General features: G+C 41.5%; 2 protein-coding genes and 1 pseudogene across 7 annotated transcripts in view; 1 reads left to right on the forward strand and 2 right to left on the reverse strand.

The window, feature by feature from the left end:
• LOC131226179 (thioredoxin-like 3-2, chloroplastic) overlaps positions 1-6,083 on the reverse strand; it is a 29,980-nt gene extending 23,897 nt beyond the window's left edge. For 2 of the 6 annotated variants that reach the window (XM_058221930.1, XM_058221932.1), the window contains exons 1-3: positions 5,694-6,083; positions 4,270-4,344; positions 3,892-3,958 (exon numbers count right to left, since the gene is read on the reverse strand). In XM_058221930.1, the coding sequence (XP_058077913.1) occupies positions 3,892-3,958; positions 4,270-4,344; positions 5,694-5,989 (438 nt within the window). In that variant the 5' untranslated portion in view covers positions 5,990-6,083. Of the gene's footprint in view, positions 1-3,658; positions 3,752-3,891; positions 3,959-4,269; positions 4,345-5,693 lie in introns of those variants that run through there. The other 4 variants (XM_058221933.1, XM_058221931.1, XM_058221934.1 and 1 more) reach the window with 4 other exon arrangements.
• A 6,119-nt stretch (positions 6,084-12,202) lies between these two features.
• On the forward strand, positions 12,203-13,140 carry LOC131226181 (GCN5-related N-acetyltransferase 8-like). The gene has a single exon (XM_058221936.1). It carries the CDS (start codon positions 12,258-12,260, stop codon positions 12,927-12,929), a length of 672 nt encoding a protein of 223 aa, XP_058077919.1. The 5' UTR covers positions 12,203-12,257; the 3' UTR covers positions 12,930-13,140.
• Positions 13,141-18,485: 5,345 nt separating this feature from the next.
• On the reverse strand, positions 18,486-20,484 carry LOC131226180 (inorganic phosphate transporter 1-4-like; annotated as a pseudogene).
• Positions 20,485-26,681: the final 6,197 nt, after the last annotated feature.

The following is a 26,681-nucleotide window of genomic DNA, read 5'->3' on the forward strand; positions in this document are numbered from 1 at the left end:
ATCTTTGATCAAGTTATTCAAAGCATTGTATCTTTGATCCATATGTAAGGCCATATTTATAGTCTTCTTTGTACATAAACTCCAACTGCTCCACATAGACCTTCCTAGTTTGCCCAAAAAAACAAATCTTACAAAACTCATAATAAAGATGGAAAGCTATTAAATAAAGGAAAGATAAAGAAAGGGGTTAAACTCTCACTCGTGCTCCCATCGACACACAACAGTATGGGTTATAGGCCTACACGGTTAAAGGCCTCTTTCAAGAATACAGTTTATATATAAATCCCCGAAAGGCATTGATTGCTAATCTAGGCCATTAGATTGTATGTGGACACCACAGTCCAATCAGATCCTTATTTTGGGCCAACTTTGGACCATCATTACACAAGCAATAGGACCCACTTTGACCCCTATTTGGGTGATTGGATGATCCAACATCAAAAGCCATCGCCCAACCTCAAGTAATCTATCCGTCTTTCGGAAATTTCTAGCTATAGAAAGGTTCTCATTTCCTAGACCCAAAATAAGAAGAGGTGATTAGAAAGAAAATTGCGAGGGCTTTGGGCTTGGAGGCTCCAAGAGAGATCCATGGGCTTTGCTTCTGTGGATTCCCACCTTCATCCTTCTTCCTTCAATGAAGGTATAGTCAATGTTATTCCAAGTTTTATTTACATACAAGCATTGTTCGGTGCATCCCTGATATTATCGAAATATCCCCAATATTATCCGTATCTCCAACATGGCAATACCGATATCACTGGTAGTCTCAGAAATTACAGGTATCGGTGATATATCGCTAAGTATCGTCAGTAGATCGATCTCGCCAATATTTTCATCTAAGGCAATATTAATATGACACAATATCCAAATTTCCATAGAAGTCTATAACAATATAAAGTTTGGTTAAAGTTATGGACTTCCGAGATGTCGTATTGCCGGTGTATTGGTGATATTTCAATAATATCGCCAATGTATCGATATCACCAAAAATCTGTTTATTAAAAAAAAAATTCCATTTCAAAATTTTTATGGGCACATGGTTGTATGCAGTACCAACAAAACTTGTAACGATACTAATACTTTGAACACTGCATACAAGTTTCTTGTAGATATTCTACATTTTTTTGTAAAATTGCATTTATGCCTTCGCCTTTTGGAAAAAAAAAAAACCCCACTATCAACATCATGAACCAAGTTTTTGTTTCTAATTTCAAATTTGCACTTTTTTTTAAAGATCAATTTCAACTATCATCAATGTTCCACTCTTGGGGCATTGCACTCCGCAAACATAAATATACCTACTTCTCCACATGACAAAAAATCCTTCTTAAGAGCTTGGAATCTTCAAAGATTTCAACATTATCCATGTGATTGAGAAGCTTTCAATATTAAGAAATTGCCTCTTCCAAGAATCGTAGTTCAAATTCAATTGACCGTAAGTTAAATCCAATCACAATTGTCTAACATATCTTGGGGTTACGTAGGATGTATATAAATCCATTTATTTGTAAGCGAACTGAATCCCTCTTACAAGCACCATTCCAAACTGTCAGAATTTATTTATTTTCAGTAGAATGCCCAAGTTTTCCACCATCCAGCAGTTGTCTTCCTATCCACTTTATATTCTTGTTTTGTTCTTGAGTAGTGTTTCAGCTAGGGAAAGATCAATAGGGGTTTACATATTGCAGTATGAGCACAGGAATATATGAAAGATTTATTTGTTGTGGAAACTTATTGGAATCCTCTTAAGTGATGATGTCACGAAGATTGTTCTAGTTGTTATTGCATGTCTCTGTCTTCATAGAAGGAATGGCTTCTTAAGACCCCATAGACATGTTTATTTCAAGCACTCTATCTCCTTTATGGCCTGATGACGAATCATAACGTTCAGTTATTCAATCTAGAGATGGAAACATCAGTCTAATGCATTTTGCAAGGTCAACACAATAATGTGCTTCAATACATTTATCCTTCACATTCTAAGGATGTTCTGACTGTGATTTTTTGCTCTAATCTTGCATGGCAATGAATTTGGTGCTTCTGGGAAAGTAGTGTTGGAGGTTCAGGATGGAGGAAGACTCCTTATGGAGAGAGACAATAGCATCCAAATATGGATGTGAGGAAGGGGGGTGATGGACTAGGGACTCTTCCCTTCTGGAGAGGCGTTTCTAGCGTGAAAGCCAAGTTCAAGAACGGGATCGGCTTCTTGGTTGGAAATGGAGAAAACATCCGGTTTTGGAAGGATGCGTGGACGAGTGAAATTCCAATCCAGAATGTATTCCCAAGATTGGCGTGTATTGCCCTGGATAGTGACATTCCCATTGCCAATTGTTAGACGGTTAGCGGAAACTCGGTGGTGGGTCACTTCCCCTACTACTGAAATTTATCTGACGAAAAAATAGAAGACCTAGTTATGCTTCTTGAGAGAATCCATCTCATCACTCCTTCGACAGGGAAAAGAGAGCACAATATGGTGCAAGGAGAGTTCGTGCAAATTCTCAGCTCATTCTTTCTACAATCTAGTTCACCATCCGCAGGAAGTGTCTAGTCCCAACCGCAATGTTGTGGCATTATGGGGCTCCTCCAAAAGTGGTACCCTTCGCATGATTAGTAGGTAGGAAGAAGGTCTAGACTACTGACAATCTTCAGAAAAGAGAGATGATTATTCAATATGCGCATTGTGCATAAGAGATGAATCAGTGGACTATTTGTTCATTCAGTGCCCCACCACGCATGGGGTTTAGGCCAGCCTGCTCACCTGGTTTAGCGTGCAGTGGGTGATGCTAGACTCGGTGGTGAGTTTGTTTATGGCTTCGCATCGGGTGAACTTCAGGAAGAAAGCTCAGGCTGAGTGGAGATTGGCGTTAATGGATGTGTTATGGACCATGTGGGGGAAAAGGAACGGGAGATGTTTTAACAATATAAGCAACTCCAGCTCTCATGCTGTTCGAAGTGCAAAATCCTATGTGGCTGAATGAGCCTCTTGTATTGTTATTTTGAAGGATTGTAATCTTCTTTTTGCTTGATTGGGTTGTATGGATTGAGAGCTATATCAGCGCCTTTCAAATAAAATCATCCTTTCCTTTCAAAAAAAAAAAATCATTCACGGAAAAAAATCTTTCCAACTACTTACGAGCCTTTTAAACTCTTCTTCTGCTTTGATAAGCAAGCTATTCAATAATGGTAATGGTAACTGTAATGGCCAGCCTTATGGCTATTACATTACGAGCCTTAACGGCCGTTATGTCCCTGTAATGGTTAAAAAATATATTTTTTTTAAAAAGGAAGAAAATGTATCGGCCCATTATGGCCCATTCTTTTTCAAAACGGTTGTTATAGCACTGTATCGCATAACGACTCCGACTGTTACCGCTACATAACCACCACTACAACTGTTATGTAACCCTTTTTGGATACCATGTTGATAAGATGCCGTTTGGGTTGAGGATTCTACAAAATCAGGATTAAACGTAACCCTGACTTTGGCAGATCATACCCTCCTGATCAGATTCACTTTGTAGAAGCAACAGTCGCTTCTACTTAATCACAATTTTGAAAGTTTTTAATTGACATAAAATGTTTGGAAATTGTGATTAAGTGGAAGAAAGTTTTGCTTCTATGACCAAAATCTGACGTAGAGGGTATGGGGCCTACCAAAATCGTAAAAAAAAATTCAGGATCCCTTACCCAAATGAAGCCTAAACTGTTGATTCCTATGCTTCCGACCCGACAAGAGTATTCCCTTTTGATCCTTTAGAAACCAAGTTCACGAAAACGTTTGAAATGTGAAAGAGAAGAGGAAAGATAGCAACACATACTTCCATTCTGTCATACAAACCTACGAGAAACAAGAGAGTATAAGCAAGATTTTTGAAACTAAGAAAAACTTACCGTAATTCCTGCACGATTCACAAGCCTCTGTGGGACTGTGTTGACGTCAATACAGTAGAAGCGGATTCTACAACAAAACATAAATTACGGAAGTTCTCAAACATCAGCACCAATTTAACCATAACTTACACACACTCAAGAGCAGAAATTACTGTTGTCCCTACAAGAGAAGTGCAGAGCAACAGGAAAATGTTCGGCATTTGAAGCCATTGTTACCCAAGTGTGCACAGGTGGTCAGCTAGTGCAACCATTTAAAACATCAATCTCAACAAGCAAGGATTCAAAACCCATTTTGAAGTGTTAATTAAAAAAGGATCTCAACCGATGAGCAGATGGGAAGTTAAATAGTTGACTGTTGTAGGATAAAGTTGTTCAAACCTTGGATAATAGTCAACAGCCAATTTCTCCAACTTGGGTTTCAAATATATACATTTTCTGCACCATCCTGCCATCCTACACATTCGGACAAACCATTACTTCAGCACCCAGCTCAAGTAAGCTACAGGAAGAGCAGCATTCATTTCAAAAGAGAGGATTTCCTAAAATACTTTGCATGTGAAATTTACATGCATTGCATGCAGAGTGCCAATGCGTCATTTTTGTATGACATCTGAGCAGTGTAAAAGGTGGGTCAGCTGTTCATTGGGACATCTGGCTGGCAAGAAATAAGAGTATTTCAAGATAATGTGGCGAGTGTGAAATCAAATTGTAAAGCTATCATTCCGCCAATCGTTGGATGGGCTATAACATATAATAAGAGCAGGGGCATTTCCCAATCTATGCTTCGATGGAGCTTCCTTTGGAAAAACTGGGCCCTGCAAATATTCGGGAAGTGATTGGAGACTCTACTGGAACACGCAGATCCTGTTTTCTGGTCCAATTGGGATTGAGGACTATTTATGCAGAGGCTGCAGCATAACTCCAGGACGTAAAAGATTATTAACAATCTTAATACACTCCCAACTATTGGGGAGCAGGATTTGAGAAACACCATCTCTTGGGCTAAAACAGGAAGATTACCCAGTGCAAGAGAAAGAAAAGAAAAAAAAGGCGGGCCGCACCATGAAGATCGCCTGGTGCAAAAATAAGGCTGGTCCACCTAGTAGGTGGGGCCTCAATATATGAAACAGTGGAGACCTGTGTAATGATGAGTGGACCAGCCTCATTTTTACACCAAGCAATGTTAATGGAGACACTTACCTTGTTTAGGAGTGGACCCACCTTGCAATTCCAGAATTTGAATACAAATGGACTTTAATAAACAAAAATATTGTTGTTGTTGTTGAAAAATTACTACTGTTGTTATCGTTGTTGAAACTTGAAACATTATTATAATTGTTATTGATGTTGAAACATTATTGTAATTGTTATTGCTATTGAAAAATTACCATAACTATTGTCGTTATTGTTGTTGTTGAAAAACCATAATTGTTTTTGCAGTGATTTAAAAAAACCAGTAGCCTAACTCCGAGTAGGAACGATGGGCAATTGGATACAAATAGGAAAGAGGAACAAATCAGACAAAGATAACTGATTATCATTGTTGTTGTTGTAGTCGTGATTTTTTTTTTTATAATTTAAATAAAAAATAAAAATAAAAATAAACTAGTAGCTAAATCCGAGCAGGGAACAATGGGTGATTGGATACAAGTAGGAAAGAGGAACGAACCAGACAATGATAACTGATTATTGTTGTTGTTGTGAATTAAAAAAATAATAATAAAAAAATAAATAAAACTAGTAGAGAAAATCTGAGCAGGGAACGATGGGCAATTGTATACAAGTAGGAAAGAGGAACGAACCAAACAATGATAACTGATTCCTCAAGCTGCTGAGCCTCTGCAATGATTCGATCGAACTGGCCTTCGCTGGAGATGGGTTGGAGGTCTAAGGAGAGCAGGTCCTGAGAGGGGCCTTCCTCCGCACTCCAGGCAGATGCTGTGGCCTCGGATCCAACGGCTGAAATGAGACATGTTCTGATAGGAATAGGAAGATGATGAAGGTGCCCAAATGACAAAAGGGATGGCCTACTACTCCAAATCCTCCGATGGCAATAGAAGAATATGGGTGGCGGTGCGATTGAGAGAGCCTTCGACATTTTCCAACCGAAATTGGATGGTGGAATGGATTATTTTGAGATTTTTTTATTTTTTATTTTTGGACTCGGCGACTCGGAACGCCTGAGTCGGGGTGATTCGTGGTAACGGAACCAGATCGGACGAGTCGGACCCCGACTCCTACTTTGAAATGGATGTGTCGCGTCCTGTCTCGTGCGGAAGCGCGTCGCCTGCCGCACCCGCACAACGTGACCTAAGCTCTGTGGGTCCCATGGCGAAGTATTGTTTTATCCCGCCATCCATCTGTTTTCCCAGCTCATTTCAAGGCACAAGGCCAAAAATAATGCAGATCCACAGCTCAACTGGACTACACCACAGAAAGAATGAGAGATTGAACGACCACCGTTGAAAACTTTTTGGAGGCTACGAAGTTTTGAATCACGATTCTATTTGTGTTTTACCTTCATACAAGTTTGTGTGACCTTATAAACAGGTTGGACGGCAAACAAAACATCACGGCGGGCACAAGAAAGGTTTCAACGGCGAGCATCATTGTCCCACTATTCCCATGATGTGATTCACTTGAGCTTTGAATTGCATCACTTTTGGGCTCATGCTCTGCAATGAGCTGGAAAACAGATTGACAGAGTGGATAAATACGTACTTCATTGTGGGCCCCATAAATCTTGGGCCAGTCATGCCACTGCTGCTTACAATCTGCTTCCATCTCATTTACCACCAATGCCATTACGTAAGAGTGCTGTACACATGTCGAGTTAGCTCAGTCAGCTCGCTCGATTCGACTCAAAAAAGCTCGGCTCACCTTGGCTCGAAATTAGATTCGATCTGAGTCGAGCTGGTTTTTGGAGCTCGAAAAACTTTCGAGCCGAGTTTGAGCTTGCCCGAGCTCAACTCGACTCGGATCGAACCTCAACTCGAACCAACTCGGATTGAATTAGATCATTAACTCGGTTATTTTGATATGGATGTCACTCGTCGAGTGTTTGATGAAATGACTCAATGAGGTGTCAGTTGGTGCAAGGAAGGTATGTATATGAAAGAAATACCATTTTTTTCTTGATTTTGACATTGCTTACAAGGTGTTTGATGAAATACCCATACAGTGAGAATTTGAATGTGTAGTTGATCTTGGCTCAAACTCAAGTCGAACTAGCCCGAGCTGCTGACTGAACTGAGCCAAGCTGACCAATCGGGCTCAAAGACCGAGCCGAGTCGAGTTCAAGCTGGGTCAGCTAGTGCCCGAGCCGAGTCGAGCTTGGCACAAACTCGACTCAATTCATGTACACCTCTAATTACACATGACATCATATCGTCCCACATCCAGCTGTTTTGGGCTGACTGGGAGCCTATACACCCATATCCTTTATGGGGGACATCGATACATATTGGGTGATGTTTATGAAAATTATTTGATTAAATTATATATACACACACACACACACACACACACACACACACACACACGGAAATGCTCACCTGCGAACTAGTTTGTACGTACTACATACGAACTTTTTTGAGAACCCATCATGCATGATGTGGATCCAAAATCTGAAAAGTTCATGTGAAGCAGCACCTCGTGAAACCCCCCGGGCCCAAGTTTTACTTTGATCTAAAACTTTGATGGCCCATGAAAAATGAAAACAGTTTCCTCCCTTGATTTGCATTTCTCTTTGCTATGGCCCACCAGAATTTTAGATCAGGGTGAAAATTTGTCACATGGGGTTTCATGGGATTCTGCATCACATGGACCGTTCAGATTAGACACCCATGACACGTGTGCAAAGGTGCGCATGTGCGTAGGTGCGCAGGGGAGCATGACTCTCTCTCTCTCTCTCTCTCTCTCTCTCTCTCTCTCTCTCTCTCTCCCTCTCTCTCTCTCTCTATATATATATATATAATGTTTGTTAAAAAAAAGTTTTTGGAAATAGTCTCGTATTGAAAGGGGGAGAAAAAAATCTTGTGTTTATAAGTAAGGTGTTTAATACCTTATTATTTGATTGGTGAATCCATGGAGATCCAAGACTTCATATTAAAACACGCACTTAGGTACGGGCTCCAGCACAATCTCAAGCTTAGTGCCAGGGTATGGACACGTGAGGCAGCATGGCTGTATAGGCGCTAGTGGCGCACTACATGAATTGGTGTGAGACGAGTGCGAGTTGCGGTGCAACAGTGGTTATGAGGTGAGGTGGCTAGAGTGTTGTGGGTAAGAGGTCTTTGAAAGAGATATGTCCGCCTTATATAGGGGCTAAAACTAGCCGTTTAAGAGCTGGTGTAGATACTAATGTAGTATTAGGTGTAGCTACTCATGTAGTATTAAACCGAACCATGCAGTAACTGTTGTATGTGGCTAGCTTGACAATCATAAATGACTAGTCACTTAGTCTAAACGACTAGCATACAATTGATTTTCTCATATGCAAAACGGTCAAAAACTGCCTAATAACTGCGAGTTTCTCACAAATAGCCAAAAACGATCATGTGGAGTTGTGACCCTAGACGAAAACGTCCAGTAATTCTAGCCTAATATAAATAGTGCCTGGGTGGTTCATTAAACCATCACCAACCACTCAAACCACTATCTCATACGACCCAACAAGAAAAGCTCAAGTAATCTCTAATCAAGTCAGTAATGTTCAATACGAACCTTAGCCAGCTAGTCTTCTAAAAATAGGCCAGTGTAGTAGTCTAAGCCAACTACTTCCTTTCTAATCTTCTCTTTGATCTGAGATTTTTCTTTAAGTTTCTATCTGCTAAAAATTTATGTACACAGAGTTCCATTAGTGGTTTTTTCATACTTGCTGAACACGGAACCACATATAGGCCCATTGTATCCGAAAAGCTATTTGCTTGCAACTTATCAGCCATCTCAATTATTTTGAGAAGGGGTGAATAGTGCTTTTCAGGACAATATGATCACGTGTGCTTTAGCTTATCCTTAATATTTTCGATTTCTTTATTATTTTGCATAAATTATAAATTTATAATTTGATAATATGAAGTTTCTAACAAGTGATACGCTCAGCTTTCGGACAATACTTTTTAACTATGTTGAGTTGACTTGGATGAGTCACATCAGATTAGGACGAATCAGCAATTCATCCAATTGTGAGTTGAGAATTTGCGATGATGAGAGTCAATTAGGTGCGACTCTTACCATGGGCCCACCTTTGAGACAGATATGCAGACAGATGTATAGGAACATATGGAGCAGCTACCTGTGAGAAGGAGTATGTCAAGGGATCGCAGGTTACTGACAAGATACATTGATAACTCTAATATCACATATGCCCTCATTATAGATAAGGGGGATCTGTCTACTCTTCAAGAGGCTCTTGATGAGCCAGATGCGAAAATGTGGAAAGCTGTGATGGATTCATTGTACAAGAACGAGACGTGGGAGCTGGTGGAGCTTCCCGTTGGCCGAAAAGTGATCGGGTGTAAGTGAATTTTCAAGAAGAAACATGATAGGTACAAGACAAGGTTGGTAGCGAAGGGTTACGCTCAAAGGGAAGGTGTCGACTTCATTGAGATATTTACGTTAGTTGTGAAATAAGTACTTATTAGATTTGTGTTAGTAATGGTTGCCCAATATGATCTCGAGTTCGAACAAATGAATGTGAAGATCGCATTCCTGCATGAGGAATTGGAAGACCAGATGTACATGAAGCAACTAGAAGGCTTTAAAATAAAAGGGGCAGAGAACAATGTTTGCAAGTTAAAGAGGTCGTTATACGGCCTGAAACAGTTGCCTAAGCAGTTATATAAGAAGTTTGATTTTTTCATGTTGAGTCAGAAGTTTATTAGGAGTGAATGTGATCACTGTGTTTATTATAAGACATCGAGTGATGGCAAGTTCATCATCTTAGTATTGTATGTTGATGACATGTTGATCGTCAATCATAGTATGTCTAAAATTAATGTACTAAAGACTCAATTATTAGGAACATTCAAGATGAAAGATTCGGGGGCTGTAAAGATGGTTCTCGGTATAGATATTCACAAAGATAAGATAATGAGTATGCTTTGCTTATTTTATAAGGATTACCTTGAAAAGGTATTGGTGAAGTATGGGATGGATAAAGCAAAGTTGGTTAGCGTTCTTCACCGGCTCACTTTAAAATTTCCTTAAAACAATATCTTAAAATAAATGAGAAAAGGTAGGATATGTCTAGTGTACCTTATTCGAATGCGGTTGGCAGTTTGATGCATATCATGGTCTGTATAAGACTAGATATTTCACATACGGTGGGTGTTATTAGTAGATAAATGTCTAATATCGGAAAGTAACACTAAGGCAGTGAATGACTACTTTGATACGTTCAAGGTACGCAGGACTACATCTTATCTTTCGAGAAAATAAGGGCCAAGTTAGTTGGTTACGTAGATTATAATTACGCAAGTAGTGTGGATTATAGAAAGTTGACTTCGGGATACTCGTTTATGTTAGCGGGTGGAACAATCAGTTATATGTCGAAGTTTCAATCTGTGATGACTCTTCCCACCACCGAATTTGTATATATGGTAGTGATCGAGGTATTAAAAAAGGTTTTTGGTTGAGAGGAATGATAAATTCGTCGGGACTTCAGTAGGAGATTGTGCCGATTAATTATAACAGTGAAAGTGTGATCAATTTGGTTAAAAATTCTGTTTATCATTCACGTACTAAACACATTGATGTTTATCATTATTTTATCCGACATGTGTTTAATGAATGAAGTGTGACTCTGGAGAAGATTCACACGAGCGTGAATCTGCAGACATGCTCACTAAGATAGTTCCTAGAGAGAAGTTCAAGTTTGTGCAACTTCTTTAGGCTTAACAAATGCGTAAAGGAAGATAGAGGATGCACAAAAAGCAATGGTGGAGGTATGATGCAAGGTTAAAATAGAGAAGGAGAAAACGAAGCTATGAAGAATGACGATTGAATACATGGTTGATATGTTTGATTGATGTCTTAAATATTTAAATCAACATGTCCGTCGATGACAATTCGATGCCATCGAAGTCCTACTAGATGCCATTGAGAAAATTTGAAATTTATATGCTTAGTTGTTGAACAGTTTTGGTGTCCTGTCGATGCCACCGAAGGTCTGTTCGATGTCATCAAAGGCTGCTCGATGACATCGAAAGTCTGTTCGATGCCATCGGTAAAATTCGAGATTTTCATGTTTAGTCGCTGGAACGTTTTTGGTATTAGTTTGATGCCATCGAAGTGGGTTCGATGTCATTGATGGTCTGTCGATGACATTAAAGTCCCATCAAATGTGCCATCGAACGTATACGCATAAGAGTGTAATCGGGATTAAAAGGTATCTAAGGGCTTTCTAATTTGTTGTTAGGGTTTCAAAGGGGTTGTAAGGAGAGATTCGAGGCTTGTTCAAATTGGGTATTCTATATATCTCTTGTAACTTTTGCTTTCACGGTGATTATTCTTGCTTTGTGTTGTTATTTTTTCCTGTAAGGGTTTTTCTATGTTAAATTCAATGTCTTTATGATTGAGCTTATTTGTGTGATTGAAATACTCTACTTGATTCATTTCCATGTACTCCCGCGAGTCCCCAACAAAATATGCCTCCTAAATATATTCTCCTATGAGAGTCGTTCATGGTCTAAATTGTGTGTTCCTCCACCTTTGCCCTTAACATTTTTGTGCCGAGCTCTACATGCATAGGAGCGCTAAAATCCCTTCACTTACATTGATATGCGAAGGTATTGTATTCGAATCATATATTTTTTTTTAAAGCTCATGTGAGTTGGAGAAGATGAAGGAGAAGTGAGAGCTATGCTGGCTAATCCGAGACCACCTAAAAGTCACGAAAACCATCTTGCCGTTGATCATGATGTTTGTATGCCATTTAAACACCATTTAGATTGACACAAAACTGAAATGGCTCCACAAAGTATCTAATGGCAGCACTCAATTCCTGCTGCTTCATGTGGCGTGGCGCACTTAAGTTTTGAATCTGCCTGACTATTTTTTTTTTAGACTCCAGTGCAATTGTAATCTCGAGAAAAGAGGGTGGAATCCCTCCCGGGAAGTTTTCAACGGTAGACATTCAATCCCCATAGATGGGTTCGCTTGAGCTTTGGATCTATCTTATGTTTGGGCCTATATCCTAAAACGAGCTGTCCAAACGGATGGGCGGGAGTGGATATAACACATACATCTTGATGGGTCCCACAGAGCTTAGGGCTGCAGAAAGGCAATCTGCGTCCGTAGGTCATCATATATAACCAATCCCCAGCTTTCCCTCTTCAAAGATCGCAAAAACCCTGCCTCCCATTATGGCCACTCCCATTCCCGCCGGAAACCCAATGTACGTCAGAATCCGTCTAGCAGACGAGGAAGACGTTCCTCATATTCACCGCCTCGTCCACCAGATGGCCGTATTCGAGCGTCTGACCCACCTCTTCTCCGCCACCGAATCCGCTCTATCTTCCACTCTCTTCAGCTCCGACTCCCGCCCCTTCCACTCCTTCACCGTCCTCATCCTCGAGCTCTCCCCAAACCCTCCTCCCCAACAATCCTCTGCTTCTTCTCCAACTTTCCCCGACATCGTCCGCCGCGTCGATATCAGCCCGCCGATCGGCGACCCAGAGTCGGCGACCTTCACGTCCTCCCGTGGCGGAGGTGACTGGGTCGTGGCGGGGTTCGTCCTCTTCTTTCCGAATTATTCGACCTTCCTTGCGAAGCCCGGGTTTTACGTGGAGGATATATTCGTGAGGGAGTGTTATAGAAGGAAAGGGTTTGGGAAGATGTTGCTGTCAGCGGTGGCGTCCCAGGCCGTGAAAATGGGGCTTGGAAGGGTGGAATGGTGCGTGTTGGACTGGAATGTGAATGCGATCAGGTTCTATGAAGAGATGGGAGCTCAAGTCTTCCAGGAGTGGAGGATTTGTAGGTTGACAGGCGGGGCCCTTCAAGCCTATGGGAAGCAGATGAATGGATCTGATGATTAGGTATGGGTTTTTTCTTTCTCTTCATTTTCTTCTTTTTCTAAGGCCCACCCAAAAAGATGGGTTGATCACATTTTAGTTAGCAATAATCCTGTATTAGAGATCTTGATTTGTGGACCTAGTTTGTTGGTGGTTTTTGTTACTTGATTTTTGGAGCCAGCTGGGAGAACCAAAAAGCTGAAAAATGAGGAATTTGAAGAGTAAATGTTGCACATGTGCATTGTGATTTTTATGCGAGATCAAATGGTGAAGGGTCTTTTGATGACTGTTAAGTGGTTTAAGTTGTAAATGATTTACACAGCTTGTCCTGTTTGGCTTTAAGCTGTAAATGATTTATATGTAAATGTTTGTCTGTGTTTGGATAGCCTGTAAATTGTTCAAGTCCTGTAAATGGAGAGCCAATCTTTCCATTTATAGCCGTCAGGCTGCAAATGGAGAGCCTGTAAATGAAATCCGTACTTTTTGCCTGTAAATGAGATGGGGAAAATGCTGTAAATATAAATGATTTACAGGCAAAAAAGGCCATCCAAACACAGAGTGTAAATGATTTACCTGTAAATCATTTACTACTTGGCTCATTTACAGGCATCCAAACGACCTCTAAAATTTGGTGGTAAAAAAATTGCGCTGCTCTGTTAATCAGTTGTGCCCCAACATGGGTTTATCCGAAATAAAAATATGTGACTCTACTTGTTAGGTTGTCCATAGTTGTGGCAAATGTGTAACTCATAGTGCATTGTGCATAATCCAAAGTCTCCTTCTACATACATGCCACACATTCATTTTGCAATGTTTCATGTCACAAAATCTAGAAAGTCCATCCATCAATTGTGCTGCACTTGCATGTTGTAACTTAAATTTTTTTTTTTTTAATATATATTTTTATTTTAGGCTGAACATGTGGGTAAACCTAACCTTGTCAATCCTTCATCCTTCATGAAAAAATTAACTACTTGGCTGATGCATATGCCCAATTGGGCCTACTTGGTGAAACCCAACCACAAATGGGGCCTGTAGTATGGATACTCTGGTCAATATAAGCTAAAAGATCTCATTGATCACATAATCCAGACCATCTACACATCCATGTTTGACTGTTGGAAATGATGATGATTGGACATCTCCCTGCAACTCGGTCACTATTCATATGCCCTTTGAAAGTTGTTGACTAAATCCAGAAGATGTTTTTATGAAATTATCAAGAGGATGTTCATAAATTTCTGCTTGTTCATTGGCATACTATACAAAGTGAAGAAGCAAGGGGCTTTGTGGGAGCTAGAAGCACAAGGCTAATGAATACTGTGCTTTTGGGTAAGTAGTGGTGGAGGATTGGTGACAGGCTAACTTTGCTTTGGAAGAACATTCTTCCTTCAAAATACGGTAGCTACCATTTGGAGTGGGAAATCAATGGGGCAAATCGTAGGAAGGGATCTGCAATGCGGAGAATGAAACTGTTGGTAAACGCCTATTGTTGAAGTTGATCAGATTCAGAGTGGAAGAAGGAAATAGAGTTCTGTTTTGAGAAGATAAATGTTGCGGAAACTTGTCTTTGATAGTCATTTTTTAGCCCCACGGAGGATATCTTTCCAAAGTGGTGATTTAGTGCAATGCTTCTATTGTATTCTTGGGAAAGTTGTTTGGGCTTTAGGCTCCTTGTTTCAAAGGAATTTTCCCAAGGATGATTTGTCTTTATTGGTGCAATTGTTGGTGTTGTTGGGTAAAAGTCTATGTTCTTTTGTCTGGGTGCAACCCAGTTATCGAATCAATGAGATCTCAATACTCAAATTGCAAAGAAATTGACATGAGCACACCCGCAAGAATTATTAGAGTAGAGAGGGAGAGAACTTTATTGATATCAAACTTCTTCTTTTATTATACTCAAGAAAAACTTGCACTAGAAAAATATTGGAATGCCTACTTCCCACTCCACTCTCCCTTTTTATAGACCTAAATGCATTTGTAATGAGATTCCCTCAACTAAGAGATTGATTTCAAATCAATCATAGTTGACTTCAAATCAATATAATTTATTTAAGATGGTAAAAACCTAATAACAATAAAGCAAATATAGAACATAATCCTAATTATATCTCCAAATTAGCCCCTTATTTTCAATCACATCTTTAAATTAGCCTCCATATCTTTCAAAAATAGTAAATTACAATCCTTGATTTAGGTATCGAAATATATAAATAAACAATCCAAATCAACACATGTTGGGCCCTATGATAGGCCGTGGTTCTATGTCATTGCGAAGCCCTATAGTGGGCCTAGTTAGGCCATGGGCCTAGGTGGGTCATGGGTCTGCACCTGTTTTCATTAGCTTTGAAAGAAATCATCCTTGAGTTAGAAACTAATCTCAACCTTTAGACTTGTAATACCTGTACGACGAATCGACTTGTTTTTGGTTGGAGTCTATTGTAGATGATGTCTTTTTCGCCTACGCTTTTGTGAGTACCAACTTTTTTGTTGTAACTTTATAGTTCTTCATGAATTGAGTCAATGAGATCTAGAGACCTGAATTGCAAAGAAATCGATGAGAGTACACCCACAAGAATGTTAGAGTAGAGAGGGAGAACTTCATTGATATGAAATTCTTTTGCAATACTAAAAAAAAACTCGCATTTAGAAAATTATTGGAATTTAATTACTTCCTAAACCACCCCCATTTTATAGACCTTAAATGAATCTTTAATGAAAATTCTCCAATTATTAGGTTGATTAGAAATCAATGTAATTGATTTCAAATGTATGTAATTGATTCAAATCAATCTAAAGTACCTAAGATGGCAACAAACCCAATAATGATTAAAGCAAATCTAGAAAATAAACCCTAAAATCTTCAATCACATCTTCAATCATATCTTTAAATCAACCCCATATCATCCATCACATCCTTCCATGTCTTCCACGAATAGTAAATTGTTATTTTTAATATTTAGATTCCAAACCTTAAATAAACAAATCCAAAATCAACACATGTTGGGTCCTACGGCGGGCCTGCATTAATTCTCATCAAGTTGGAAACCAATCTCAGCCTTTGGACTTGTAATGCCTCTATGATGAATCTTGTTTTTCTTTGGTGGAAGTTGATGGTGCAACCCTAAGTGACGGCTCGGCATAACCTTTGTTCGAGTCCAATGTAGATAATATCTCTTTCGTTTACGCAGGTGCCAACTTTTTTTGTTGGATCCTGCAAAATTTCGAAGTGAGGTGGTCGGTGGGGGGCAGATCTTCAACTGATTATTTGTCGCTCGATGGAATTGAGATTTGTAGGTGAGGCGGTCAATGGTGTGACAGTCAGTTCGAAACTTGGGGAGAGCTAGGCCCGTAGGTGAGACGATCAATGGTTCGACTATTTGTTTGTCACTTGATGATGGAAACCGAGCTTCGCAGGTAAGATTGTCAACGGAATCTCTAAGCACGTAGGTACAAAAGCTCCGCAACCTTTTGTTCAAAACTTAGGGATCTTCCTTGTGGTCCAGCGGTGCGGTCATGGACAAAGGGTGTGGGGATAGCTAATATAATCAGTCCATGTCGTATGTAGCAAGCATTGTGCTGGCTAGCAGTGGGGGAGTTAGGCTTAAACTCATCTAAGAGGATAAACCTCCATGCGGGACAAAGGATAGGATGCGTTGCATGGGGTTTGTTTGAGCCCTGAGCTCTTTGCTCTTGGCTTTATTTATAGGCATCTTGGATAGTTGCTGGAGAGTTATCTTCGTAACCGTTTCTCCCAAGGTATTCAAAATCAGTTACGTAACGGCCGTTACGTAATGGTAACGGTCATAACCGTTACAACTTATGTGTTACGGGGTCGAAATGGCCATTACAGAAAAAAAACAGGCTGTAACGGTCCGTAATGGCCCTGTAATAGTCCTATAATAGTTTTTTCAAAAAACAAAAAAGGGCCGTAATGGCCGATATGAGGGCCATAACGGCCCATATCATAACGGTAATGGTGGTGGCTGTTATGGCCACCGTTACCGTTTTGGAACACCTTGGTTTCTCCACAATCTTTGTGCAACCATGCAGCCACCAAGCAAATGTGGCCAATTACACCCCACTAGGTGCGACGAAAAGGTTATCACTAGGTGGTTATGCAATTGCCTATGCTCTTTCAAGCCATCACGTAACTATGGCCCGTCATGTTTCCCCACGTGTATGCATGGTAGTTGCTTGCTCTTATCTTTCTATTCGGGTGTCGTGTGTCCCATCACGACGACCAACTTGGCTTCTCATGATCCTCGTTCTGCCACTTGTATCGGCTGCAAGAATCTTGTCCTGATTTCCCATACGATGGTGCTGCCATGTGTCGGTTATCTGGCCATCTGGTCTGACGATGTCGGATTGGGTGTAAACACTTGGTCCACAATTTTAATGGTCCAAAGGTTCCTTAAAATGCTGGCCTACAATTTTAATGGTTCTGATTGATCATACGCATATATGCACTTCTTGTATATATGCACTTCTTGTACGGTCCCTTTTGAACTGGGGCAAACTTGCATTGCCATAATTTAGTGAACAGTGACAAACATTGCTGAACTAGAGACATGTGATTGCCCAAATCACATTGTTTGGCTCTGTACGGATCATCATATCGTCTAAGATGGCTCATGACCCAGCCAATGTAAACTCACAACTATAACCATTTAGTTCAGATCCCATTACCGTAGTAGCTTTTGAAACGTGGCAATCCACAAACGAAAGGACCCATGGATTGATGGCCCAAAATAGAGTGATGATCATGGAAAGAAAATGAAAGGTGAGAATCCTTTATAAATCTCAGAAGCCACAAATTATCCCCTGCTAACCCGAGCGAGCATTCAAATATCTGTCCCACATTCATTCGCGAAGGTACTCCTTATGGGTTGAAGACCATATAACTGGTGTTCCATCCTGCAAATAGGGCATATCTTGTCTAGGCAAAATTTTTGAAATGATTCCTTTATTCCCGTGTCTTCCTTTATCACCTACTTTGATTTCTCGTCTCTTTGAAATATATACATGAATCATTTCTGGATTATAACTGGAACCCCCCTTTTTCTGGATCCATCTAACATCAATAACTCGACCCCTTCCCCCTATAGGTAGTTTTAGACAAGTTTCCTTTGCAGTGGATACCTGAATGCTAAGTATGGCCTGTAATAATCTATCTTCCGGAGCATATGATGACTCCCATTAGCTGAAGCTGCATTGACCAACACAACTAATAAGTAGAAGCAGAGCTTTGTCAAAAAGTTTCAGCCAATGGAGGAGACTGGATGAATGATTCTCCATGGATCTGCCTGGTTTGGACAGCACATGAAACACGCACCCATTCATCACGTGGGCCACACCATTGGGGACAATAAGGATGGGATTCAACCATTGCTTTCGTGGGGCCACCACCAAAGTGTCTTTCATTAGTCAAATCAGTTCATCAGGTGTGATTCACCAGGATGAAGAAAAAAAGAAGCTTGATCCATAACTCAGGCAGGCCACAACCACAAACTTTTAAGTAATTTCACATTGTTTCTATTGATGTGAGCTGCTGGCAGAGCGGATGTGAGCTGCTGGCAGAGCGGATTTCACATATACAACAGGGTGGGCCCAAAGAGTTTTATATTTCATACAATGTTGCCGACGATTCCTGTCCACTCTCCACAGTGCCCTGTTTGATTTCTGCATCCAGCCCAAAATGCCCTGTTGAAATGTATTAAGATCCATTTCACTTCAATTTTGGGAACCAACCAAACGGTAAGAGAAATAAAGAAATGGCTGATCCAGAACACGGATAAGATTTGTACTATTTGCTTGAAAAGTATAAATTATTTAGGTAAAATTCACACCAGCACATCGGAATATAATAGTAAAACCATTCACACCAGCACCCACAGCAACAAATACATTGAAATGGAAAACCAGAAACATAGAAACCTTTTAAAAAAAGACTGAAAAAAGAAAACGAAGCGCTTAAACAGGAACCGACTGATTGTACTCTGCACCACGCTCTGTCGTCCCCTGTTCTTCCTCCTCATTCTCACCTGAAATCTCCTTCAGTGACTTCCCCTTTGACTCCGGGACCAAGAACGTAAACAGCATCCCCAACAAGTTGCTCACTCCGAGCACGATCAATGCGTTCTTCACTCCAATGCCCGGCGGGTACCCATGGTCTGTCTTCGTCTTGTCTGGGCTCTGGGCCACATACAAGAACACAAATGCCCCCACGATCACACCTGCCTTACCTGTGGCTGCCGAGATCCCATGGCATGTTGACCGTAGACGGGCTGGGAAGATCTCCGCAGGCACAATGAATGTTGTGCTGTTGGGGCTGAAATTCGCAAAGAAGAATGTCAGGGCATACATGACTACGAATCCAATATGGTTATCTTTTTTAGTCCAGTAGTTGTATGGGATTGCCAATGGTCATGAAGAAGAACCCCATCAGCTGGATTGTGAACCGTCCGATGTAATCGATGAGTGCGACTGTAAACCAGTAGCCGGGCACCGTGCTGCAGAGGGTGATGAGTGTCTGGGCCCTTGCGATCTTGTACACCTCCTCGAGTGCATTCATGCTCTGGGCTGCTGGGATCCACCCGATTGCACTGAAGATGTCTTTCTGGAAGAGGTTTTGGCTGTAGAAGGCGATGTCAAGAAGGAACCACGTGGAGGTGGTGCCCAACAGGTGGAGCCCATGCCGGCGGAGGAATTCCTTGGAGAAGAGCCCGGAGGAGTTGGCGCAGTCCTGTGTTAGCAGCTCGACCTTCTCCTGCTCCGCCTCTATCTCCACCTGCAGGACCTTGGACATGTCATTCGCAGCCTGCTTGGCATTCTTCGCTACCAGGGCCGTGTAGCGAGCTGTCTCGGGCATCTTCATCCGCCAATAGTAAGTCATTGCAGCCGGCAGCGCTCTAAACATGAGAATTATCCACCAGACAGTCCGCCTCAGGGACGGTTGAGGCTGTGCCAACAACCTGGTAAGCAGGTGTATTGAATTTTGCCTTGAAAGCTGCCGACACGATGATGGCGACCACCCCACCTGCCAGAATTCCGAATCCCTGCATTGCAAAGACGGCAGCGATGAATGCGCCACCCGTCTTCTTGTTGGCGTACTCAGACATGATGGTGGTGGAAAGTGGGTAGTCACCGCCGATGCCGAAGCCGAGCCAGAAGTGGAAGAAGCAAAGAGTTACCATGATAGCCTTGGGGTGGTTGCCAAACGAGAGGCTGGATGCCACGGAGCAGATGACCATGGCCAGGAGAGTCATGCCATAGACATGCTTGCGGCCCATTTTGTCACCGAGCCATCCAAAGAAGAGCTGGCCTGTGAGGGTCCCGCAGAAAGCGACACCATTGACAGCAGCGGCGACATTCGGTGGAAGGTTGCCGGGCTTGGTGGCTCCTTCATTTGTGTAGTAGATGCGACCCAGGAGCTTGGTGACAAGGGAAATGCAGAAGAGATCATAGACGTCGGTGAAGAAGCCCATGCCGGCGATCACGATCGCCGTGAAGTGGTACCATTGTGTCCGGGCAACATCGAACGCGTTCAGCACCTGCAGTTGCTCTCTAGCCATGGCCCCACCTTTCTTTACCTATGACTGCATGAACGATTCAGATGAAAAGAAAGGTGGGTGGGTTAGGGAACTCAGTAACTCGATGAGTTGACTCGCTTGGATCGCCAATTGATCTTGCACAGGGCTGTGCATCGAGCCGAGTCGAGTCGAGGTGGGCCAAGCTTGGCTTGGCTTGTTCGTGCTCTTCTCGAGTTCGAGCTTGGCTTCGAGCTTACTATTGAAGCTTGGCTTGTTTGTCAAAACTTTCGAGTCGAGCTTGAGGTGAGCTAATGGATCGAGTCGAGGCGAGCTTACCTCGAGTCGAGTCGAGCTTGCTCCCAACCTGACCCAACCCGCAACCCGCACCTGACTTAACCCAGCAACCCGACCTAATCGACCCAACCCCAAAATCAAATATTTAATTAATAATACACACACACACACACACACACACACATATATAATATTAGATAAAACCATAGATGGTACTTTGTTGTTGATACTGAGAGGGAAAGAGAGAGAGGAGAGCTCAAGTGAGTGTAGGCCGTACGGTTGAGACAAGCCGGGTAGACGTTGAGTCAAGCTCAGGCGAGTGACCGAGTGGAGAGAGAGAGAGAGAGAGAGAGGAGCGAGAGCGTGGCGGGTTAGGTAAGGAAAGGAAATGGTATAAGAGAGATGGACAAGTATGATAGGGTTTATGTTTTAATTTTTAAATATAATATAATATACATTAATATATAATAATAATAATAATATTCGAGTTGAGCCGAGCTCGGCGCCCGAGCTCCAAGTCGAGTTTGAGTCGAGTCAAACCCCACTATGTTTGAACTTGGCTTGTTTTCAAAACGAGCTGGGTCATATAAAGCTTAGCTCACTTTGATTCATCGTTCGAGTTGAGTCAAGTCGAGCTAAATTGAGCCATGCTGAGCGGGCTTTTCGAGCTAGCTTGGCTCGTGTACAGCCCTAATCTTGCATGGGGGCAAACAAACATGTTCAATTACAATAGCGGCAATGGGCCGGATGGTCTGCCGGGCTGACAAGTCCAACCTGCATTTAGACCGGGCGTGGACTTAGAAGCTTGGCTTTTGGGCTGGGCTTAGACTTTGCGTGCATGTGTGGCCCACTTGATCAACGGATATATTAGAAAAAAAAAATGGTGAATAGGCATTTTAACAATTTGGCTAGGCGGGTCAAGGCCTAACCAAAATTTTCCTGATCGGGCTTCTGCCTGCCGTCTAGGCCCATGATGGGCTAACGGGATTGGCCCTTGGTCTTAAGTGCAGGCCGGGCCAGCAGTAGATTGTAGTGGCCCAAAAAGGTCCATTATGACCCTCAAAATTACGTATGTAATATTTAACTAGTGTGCAAACAAAAGTCCCATACATGCATCAGGGCCATCCTTTGTGATCGCAGCTGTTCATCTGGTGGGTCTGTTTTGTATGACCCAGTGTTCAAAATTTCAGCCGTTTGTTTAAATTTAAAGATACAGTTAGAAGGGCCAACTGGCTTGTCCAACCATTTGGTGGACTGCTGACAGTGCTTCTCACTAAGGAATGGTCCCGAGTCATCCAATGAAGGAGCTCAGTTCCGTGTGTAAGAACTCTATTTAGTGGGCCTCATTGATCAACGGTCTGGATTGTCATGCAGTTGGACTGGATGATTGAGTAGACCAGTGGGCCCCACTTCATGTGATGTGCTGCGCAGTCTAGCTGCGATCTGCGCAGCTCTGTGTACTAGGGCTGGAATGCTATAGCCGTCTTACGCAAACAGCAATTTGAGTTGCACTATGATCCTACAATGCGGAGCGTGGGAGAGAGAGTTGTGATGGGTTTCAAACTCTCTCTCCACAGATTCTATAAAAGAAAGCTGGGTCCCCGATCTTACACCATAGCAGAAATTCGAGTCCCATCTTGTGAATTACAGAAAGGGTGTGAAGGAGAGGAAGATCCTAAGCACTATTGGTATTCTGGTATTCTTATCCGGCTTCCATGGCGGCGTCTCAGCTAGGTAAGCTATCCGACCCCTGATCGTCATGTCTCATGCACAGACAGATCCGTGGGCCTATTCCGCATATAGATTAAGTCCCACAGTTGGTATCAGAGACATCTGTGCATAGGTATGGATGATCACATCCAGCTATATCTGATCACATCAGGGATTTTTGAATTCCTGAAACAGTTGTGATCAGGGATTTTCGAATCACTGAATCTAGAAACATCCAAGATTAGGGATTTCAGATTTGAATCCCCAAATTGTGAAATTAGGGCTTTCAGATTTGAATCCCCAAATTGAGGAAATTGGGGATTTTTGATCCCAAATACAGCAATTAGAGATTTGGAATCCCAAATCCCAAATTGGGAGTTTCAGATCCCCATCCCCAATTCTAGATTCCGATTAGGGATTTCAGAACCTAAATCCCTAATCCAGTTACAATTAGGATTTCAGATCCTTAATCCTCTATATTCGTTCATGGATTAGGGATTTAAATTCCACAATTAGGGATTACAAGATCCAGTTTCTGGATTATGAGATTTCAGATTTCAGATCTCAACTTGGGATTGAGATTCCTCAGTCCTTACCCACGTCTTCAATGGAGGCAGCCAAGGTCATCCCATTCACCGCCGGAGTTGTGCATCCTCTTTGACTCCAGCAGATCCAAGGTTACAACCTCCATTAATGGCCGACTGGATCCTTGTATCCATCATCTTCCATCCATGGCTAAGCGAATATAGAACTCGTTCAAACCCTCATGATGCTCCATTGAACATTGGTAGCGTTCTTCCCTAGCCACAGTAGCCATCATCGCGACAGGAGATTTCTCAAATCGACCTTGAGAAAGATGCCGGTTGTCCGGTCCCAAGGATGGCTGGCAGCGACGACTGCTTCGAGGCTAGGGCGAGCAGCAGCAGCAGCTGTTTTTCGAACAGCTATTAGAGGTAGGGATTTAACCTACCCGAATTTTTGGGTAATGGGTTTGCGGAGCTGATTGAATTTTAGTCTGGTCTGCAATACAGGACCCGAACTGGATCGTTTTTTTGGTTACAGACTATTGATTGGTGGGCCCTGATATCTTTCTAGGCCCATTAATCCAAGTGTCTGGTTTACTCAATAACATTCAGTTTTATTTTGGTCTGAACCATGTACATGTTCAATCATGAGCATTTAGTCTGCCACATTCAGGAGGTTGTGAGCTGTCTATTTTGATATGGGCTGTCCATTTAATCATGGACTTCCATCTATAATTGGACTTTGAGTTGATCTGTTCAACTCATGAACAACCATACATGAATCTGCCCATCAGATTATATGGTCCATCTATCATTAGAATGACAGTAGCATGATTTAGTTTCGCTCATTTGAACTAGTACAGATCAAATAATAGTTCTGATTCGGCCCTATAGTTGGCCCATCACCCATCTTTAAGTATTGATATGGACCGTTGGAATATAAGGTATGAAACCTATTTATATGTTTCACTTTAAGGATTTCCAAAAGGTCAAAATCAACTAACTTATGGACCGCATCAGACTAATTAAGATATAATCCATATAGAGGCAGGATTATAATAGTAATCCTAAAGTCTATATTTGTAGTTTTGGATTCGGTTGTGTTAGCCACCATAGTGACTTCAATCGATGAAAACTTTACAAGTACAGACTTGTAACATTGGGATAAAGAGGATTGCATACAATTGCGTTTACTTTTTCATGCGTACGGTAATGAAAATACAGACGATTACCGTTTGGTAGTCTAGTGAACGGGTGAAGTAAATGGTGCTGGTAATGTAAAGCTGAAAGACTCATCTCACCCACAGGTGTTGAGTGTCTCAAATTTACATGACTTACATCACTTAGCTTCAGATTTAGGAGGATCACTAACATGTTGTTATTACCGCCCACAGAAGGAATGATAATGATGTAACAGATTCTCACCAGGATGTGATGGTTGGGCCCATCATCATCCTCGATGATTCAGTTGATGCCTCCCTTAGCAACTGAATTGATTAACTTTGCCTGATAATTGTTTATATTCACTAAATCGCTTTGTGAAATTATGAACTAATGTGAGTATAAATGCATCTCTTTTATTTCAGTCTCAATTCCAACTAACCAGAATCAAGTCCCTGCCCTTAATGGATCTAATTACGCTCAATGGAAGAACGCCATTGAAGTTGTACTGGGCTGTCTTCAATTAGATCTTGCCCTGATAACACCAGAACCGCCAAAGCCATCTGATAATGCCACTGAAGCTGAATATAATCGATGGGTTGCATGGTTTAGATCAAATGATACATGCCTGAAAGTCATTAAGTATTCAATTTCTGAATCGATGAAGGGTGCCATGCCTGAAACAGACAAGGCCAAAGTTTTCCTGACTGAAATGGGAAAACGATTTAAGAAATCTGATAAATCTGAAGTGGGCATTCTTCTGAATAAATTGACTCGCTCGTCCTACGATGGAAAAGGCAACATCCGTGAATACATTGTAGAGCAGATCGAAGTTGTTTCTAAGATCCGTGCTCTAGGGCTTGTACTCACTGATGATCAACTGGTTCATTTGATCATGAACAACCTACCTCCTTAATTTGGCACGTTCCTGGTAAACTATAACACTCTAAAGGATATGTGGACATTGGATGAACTCATCACTCAGTGCGTCCAAGAAGAAGACAGGATCAGATAGATGATAAAAGTTCAAAATGTTAATATGGTGACTTCAGGACAAGGACATGAGCAAGGGAATAAAGGTAAAAGGAAGAGGAAACAAGGTTCTAATAATGGATTCTCTGGTCCTCCATCTGGAAACCATGAGAATCAATCTGGAAATGAATCTAGACGCAAATGGGTTAAAGGCAAACCGTACTTCTTTTGCAAAAAGACGGGTCATCTAAAGAAAGACTGTGAAGGTTTTAAGGATTGACTCATAAAGAAAGGTAATCATTCTGTTCTTGTCTGTTTTGAATCTAATTTGACCGATGTGTTAACAGATTCCTGGTGGATATATTCAGGAACTACTATTCACATATGCACTTCTATGCAGGAATTACTACAGGCCAGGCCACCAACTGATACGGAGCGCTCAGTATACGTAGGCAATGATGTCAAAGTTGACATAGAGGCAATAGGAGTCTATAGGCTTAAGTTGAAGTCTGGTCATTTTTTGGCCGTCTATAAGGCGCAATTTAGTTTCAATTTTTTGTTTAGACAAGTTGGGATATTTGTTCCACTTTGGAAATAAAAGTTTTAGTATTTACTTCAATTCGATTAAAGTTGGAACCGGCTTTTTAGTAAACAACTTATACCAGTTAGACTTGATTGCCTCTCACGTCTATAATATTAATACCTTGCATAGAAATGTAGTAGGATCCAAGCGAAAACTACACTATGAGAATTCCTCCATGTTGTGGTACAGGCGGGTATGCCATATATCTCATGAGAGATTAAACAGGCTTGTGCGAGAAGAAATTTTACATTCTCTAGACTTCTCTGACTATAAATTATGCATTGATTGCATAAAAGGGAAACATACTAGAACGAGAAAGAAAGGTGCAACCAGGAGTTTAGATCTATTAGAGGTTATACATACAGATATCTGTGGACCATTCGCTATAGCCTCATGCAATGACCACAAATATTTCATTACCTTTATAGATGACTACTCTCGCTTTGGGTACCTATATCTTATCAGTGAGAAATCAGATGCCCTGGATGCTTTTAAAATCTATAAGGCCGAGGTTAAAAATCAACTCGATAAGAGAATTAAAGTTGTCAGATCTGACCGTGGTGGTGAATACTATGGTAGATATGACGAATCAGGACGCAATCCAGGGTCATTCGCTAAATACCTGCAGGATTGTGGCATTGTTGTTCAGTACACTATGCCTAGTACTCCAGAGCAGAATGGAGTAACTGAGAGACATAATTGCACTCTTATGGATATGGTGCGAATTATGGTCAGCAATTCAACATTGCCAGAATCTCTGTGGGGTGATGCGATCAAAACTGCAGTTCATATATTAAATAGGGTTCCCAGCAAAGCAGTAAGCAAAACTCCTTTTGAGTTGTGGAATGGGAGAAAACCAAGTCTCCGAGATCTACATGTTTAGGGTTGTTCTGCTGAGGCCAAAATTTATAACCCGCATGAAAAGAAGCTTGATCCTAGAACCATAAGTTGTTTCTTCATTGGATACCCAGAAAGATCAAAAGGCTATCGATTCTACTGT

The sequence above is a fragment of the Magnolia sinica genome, chromosome 14 (genome assembly GCF_029962835.1).
Source record: "Magnolia sinica isolate HGM2019 chromosome 14, MsV1, whole genome shotgun sequence".
Lineage (NCBI taxonomy): Eukaryota > Viridiplantae > Streptophyta > Magnoliopsida > Magnoliales > Magnoliaceae > Magnolia > Magnolia sinica.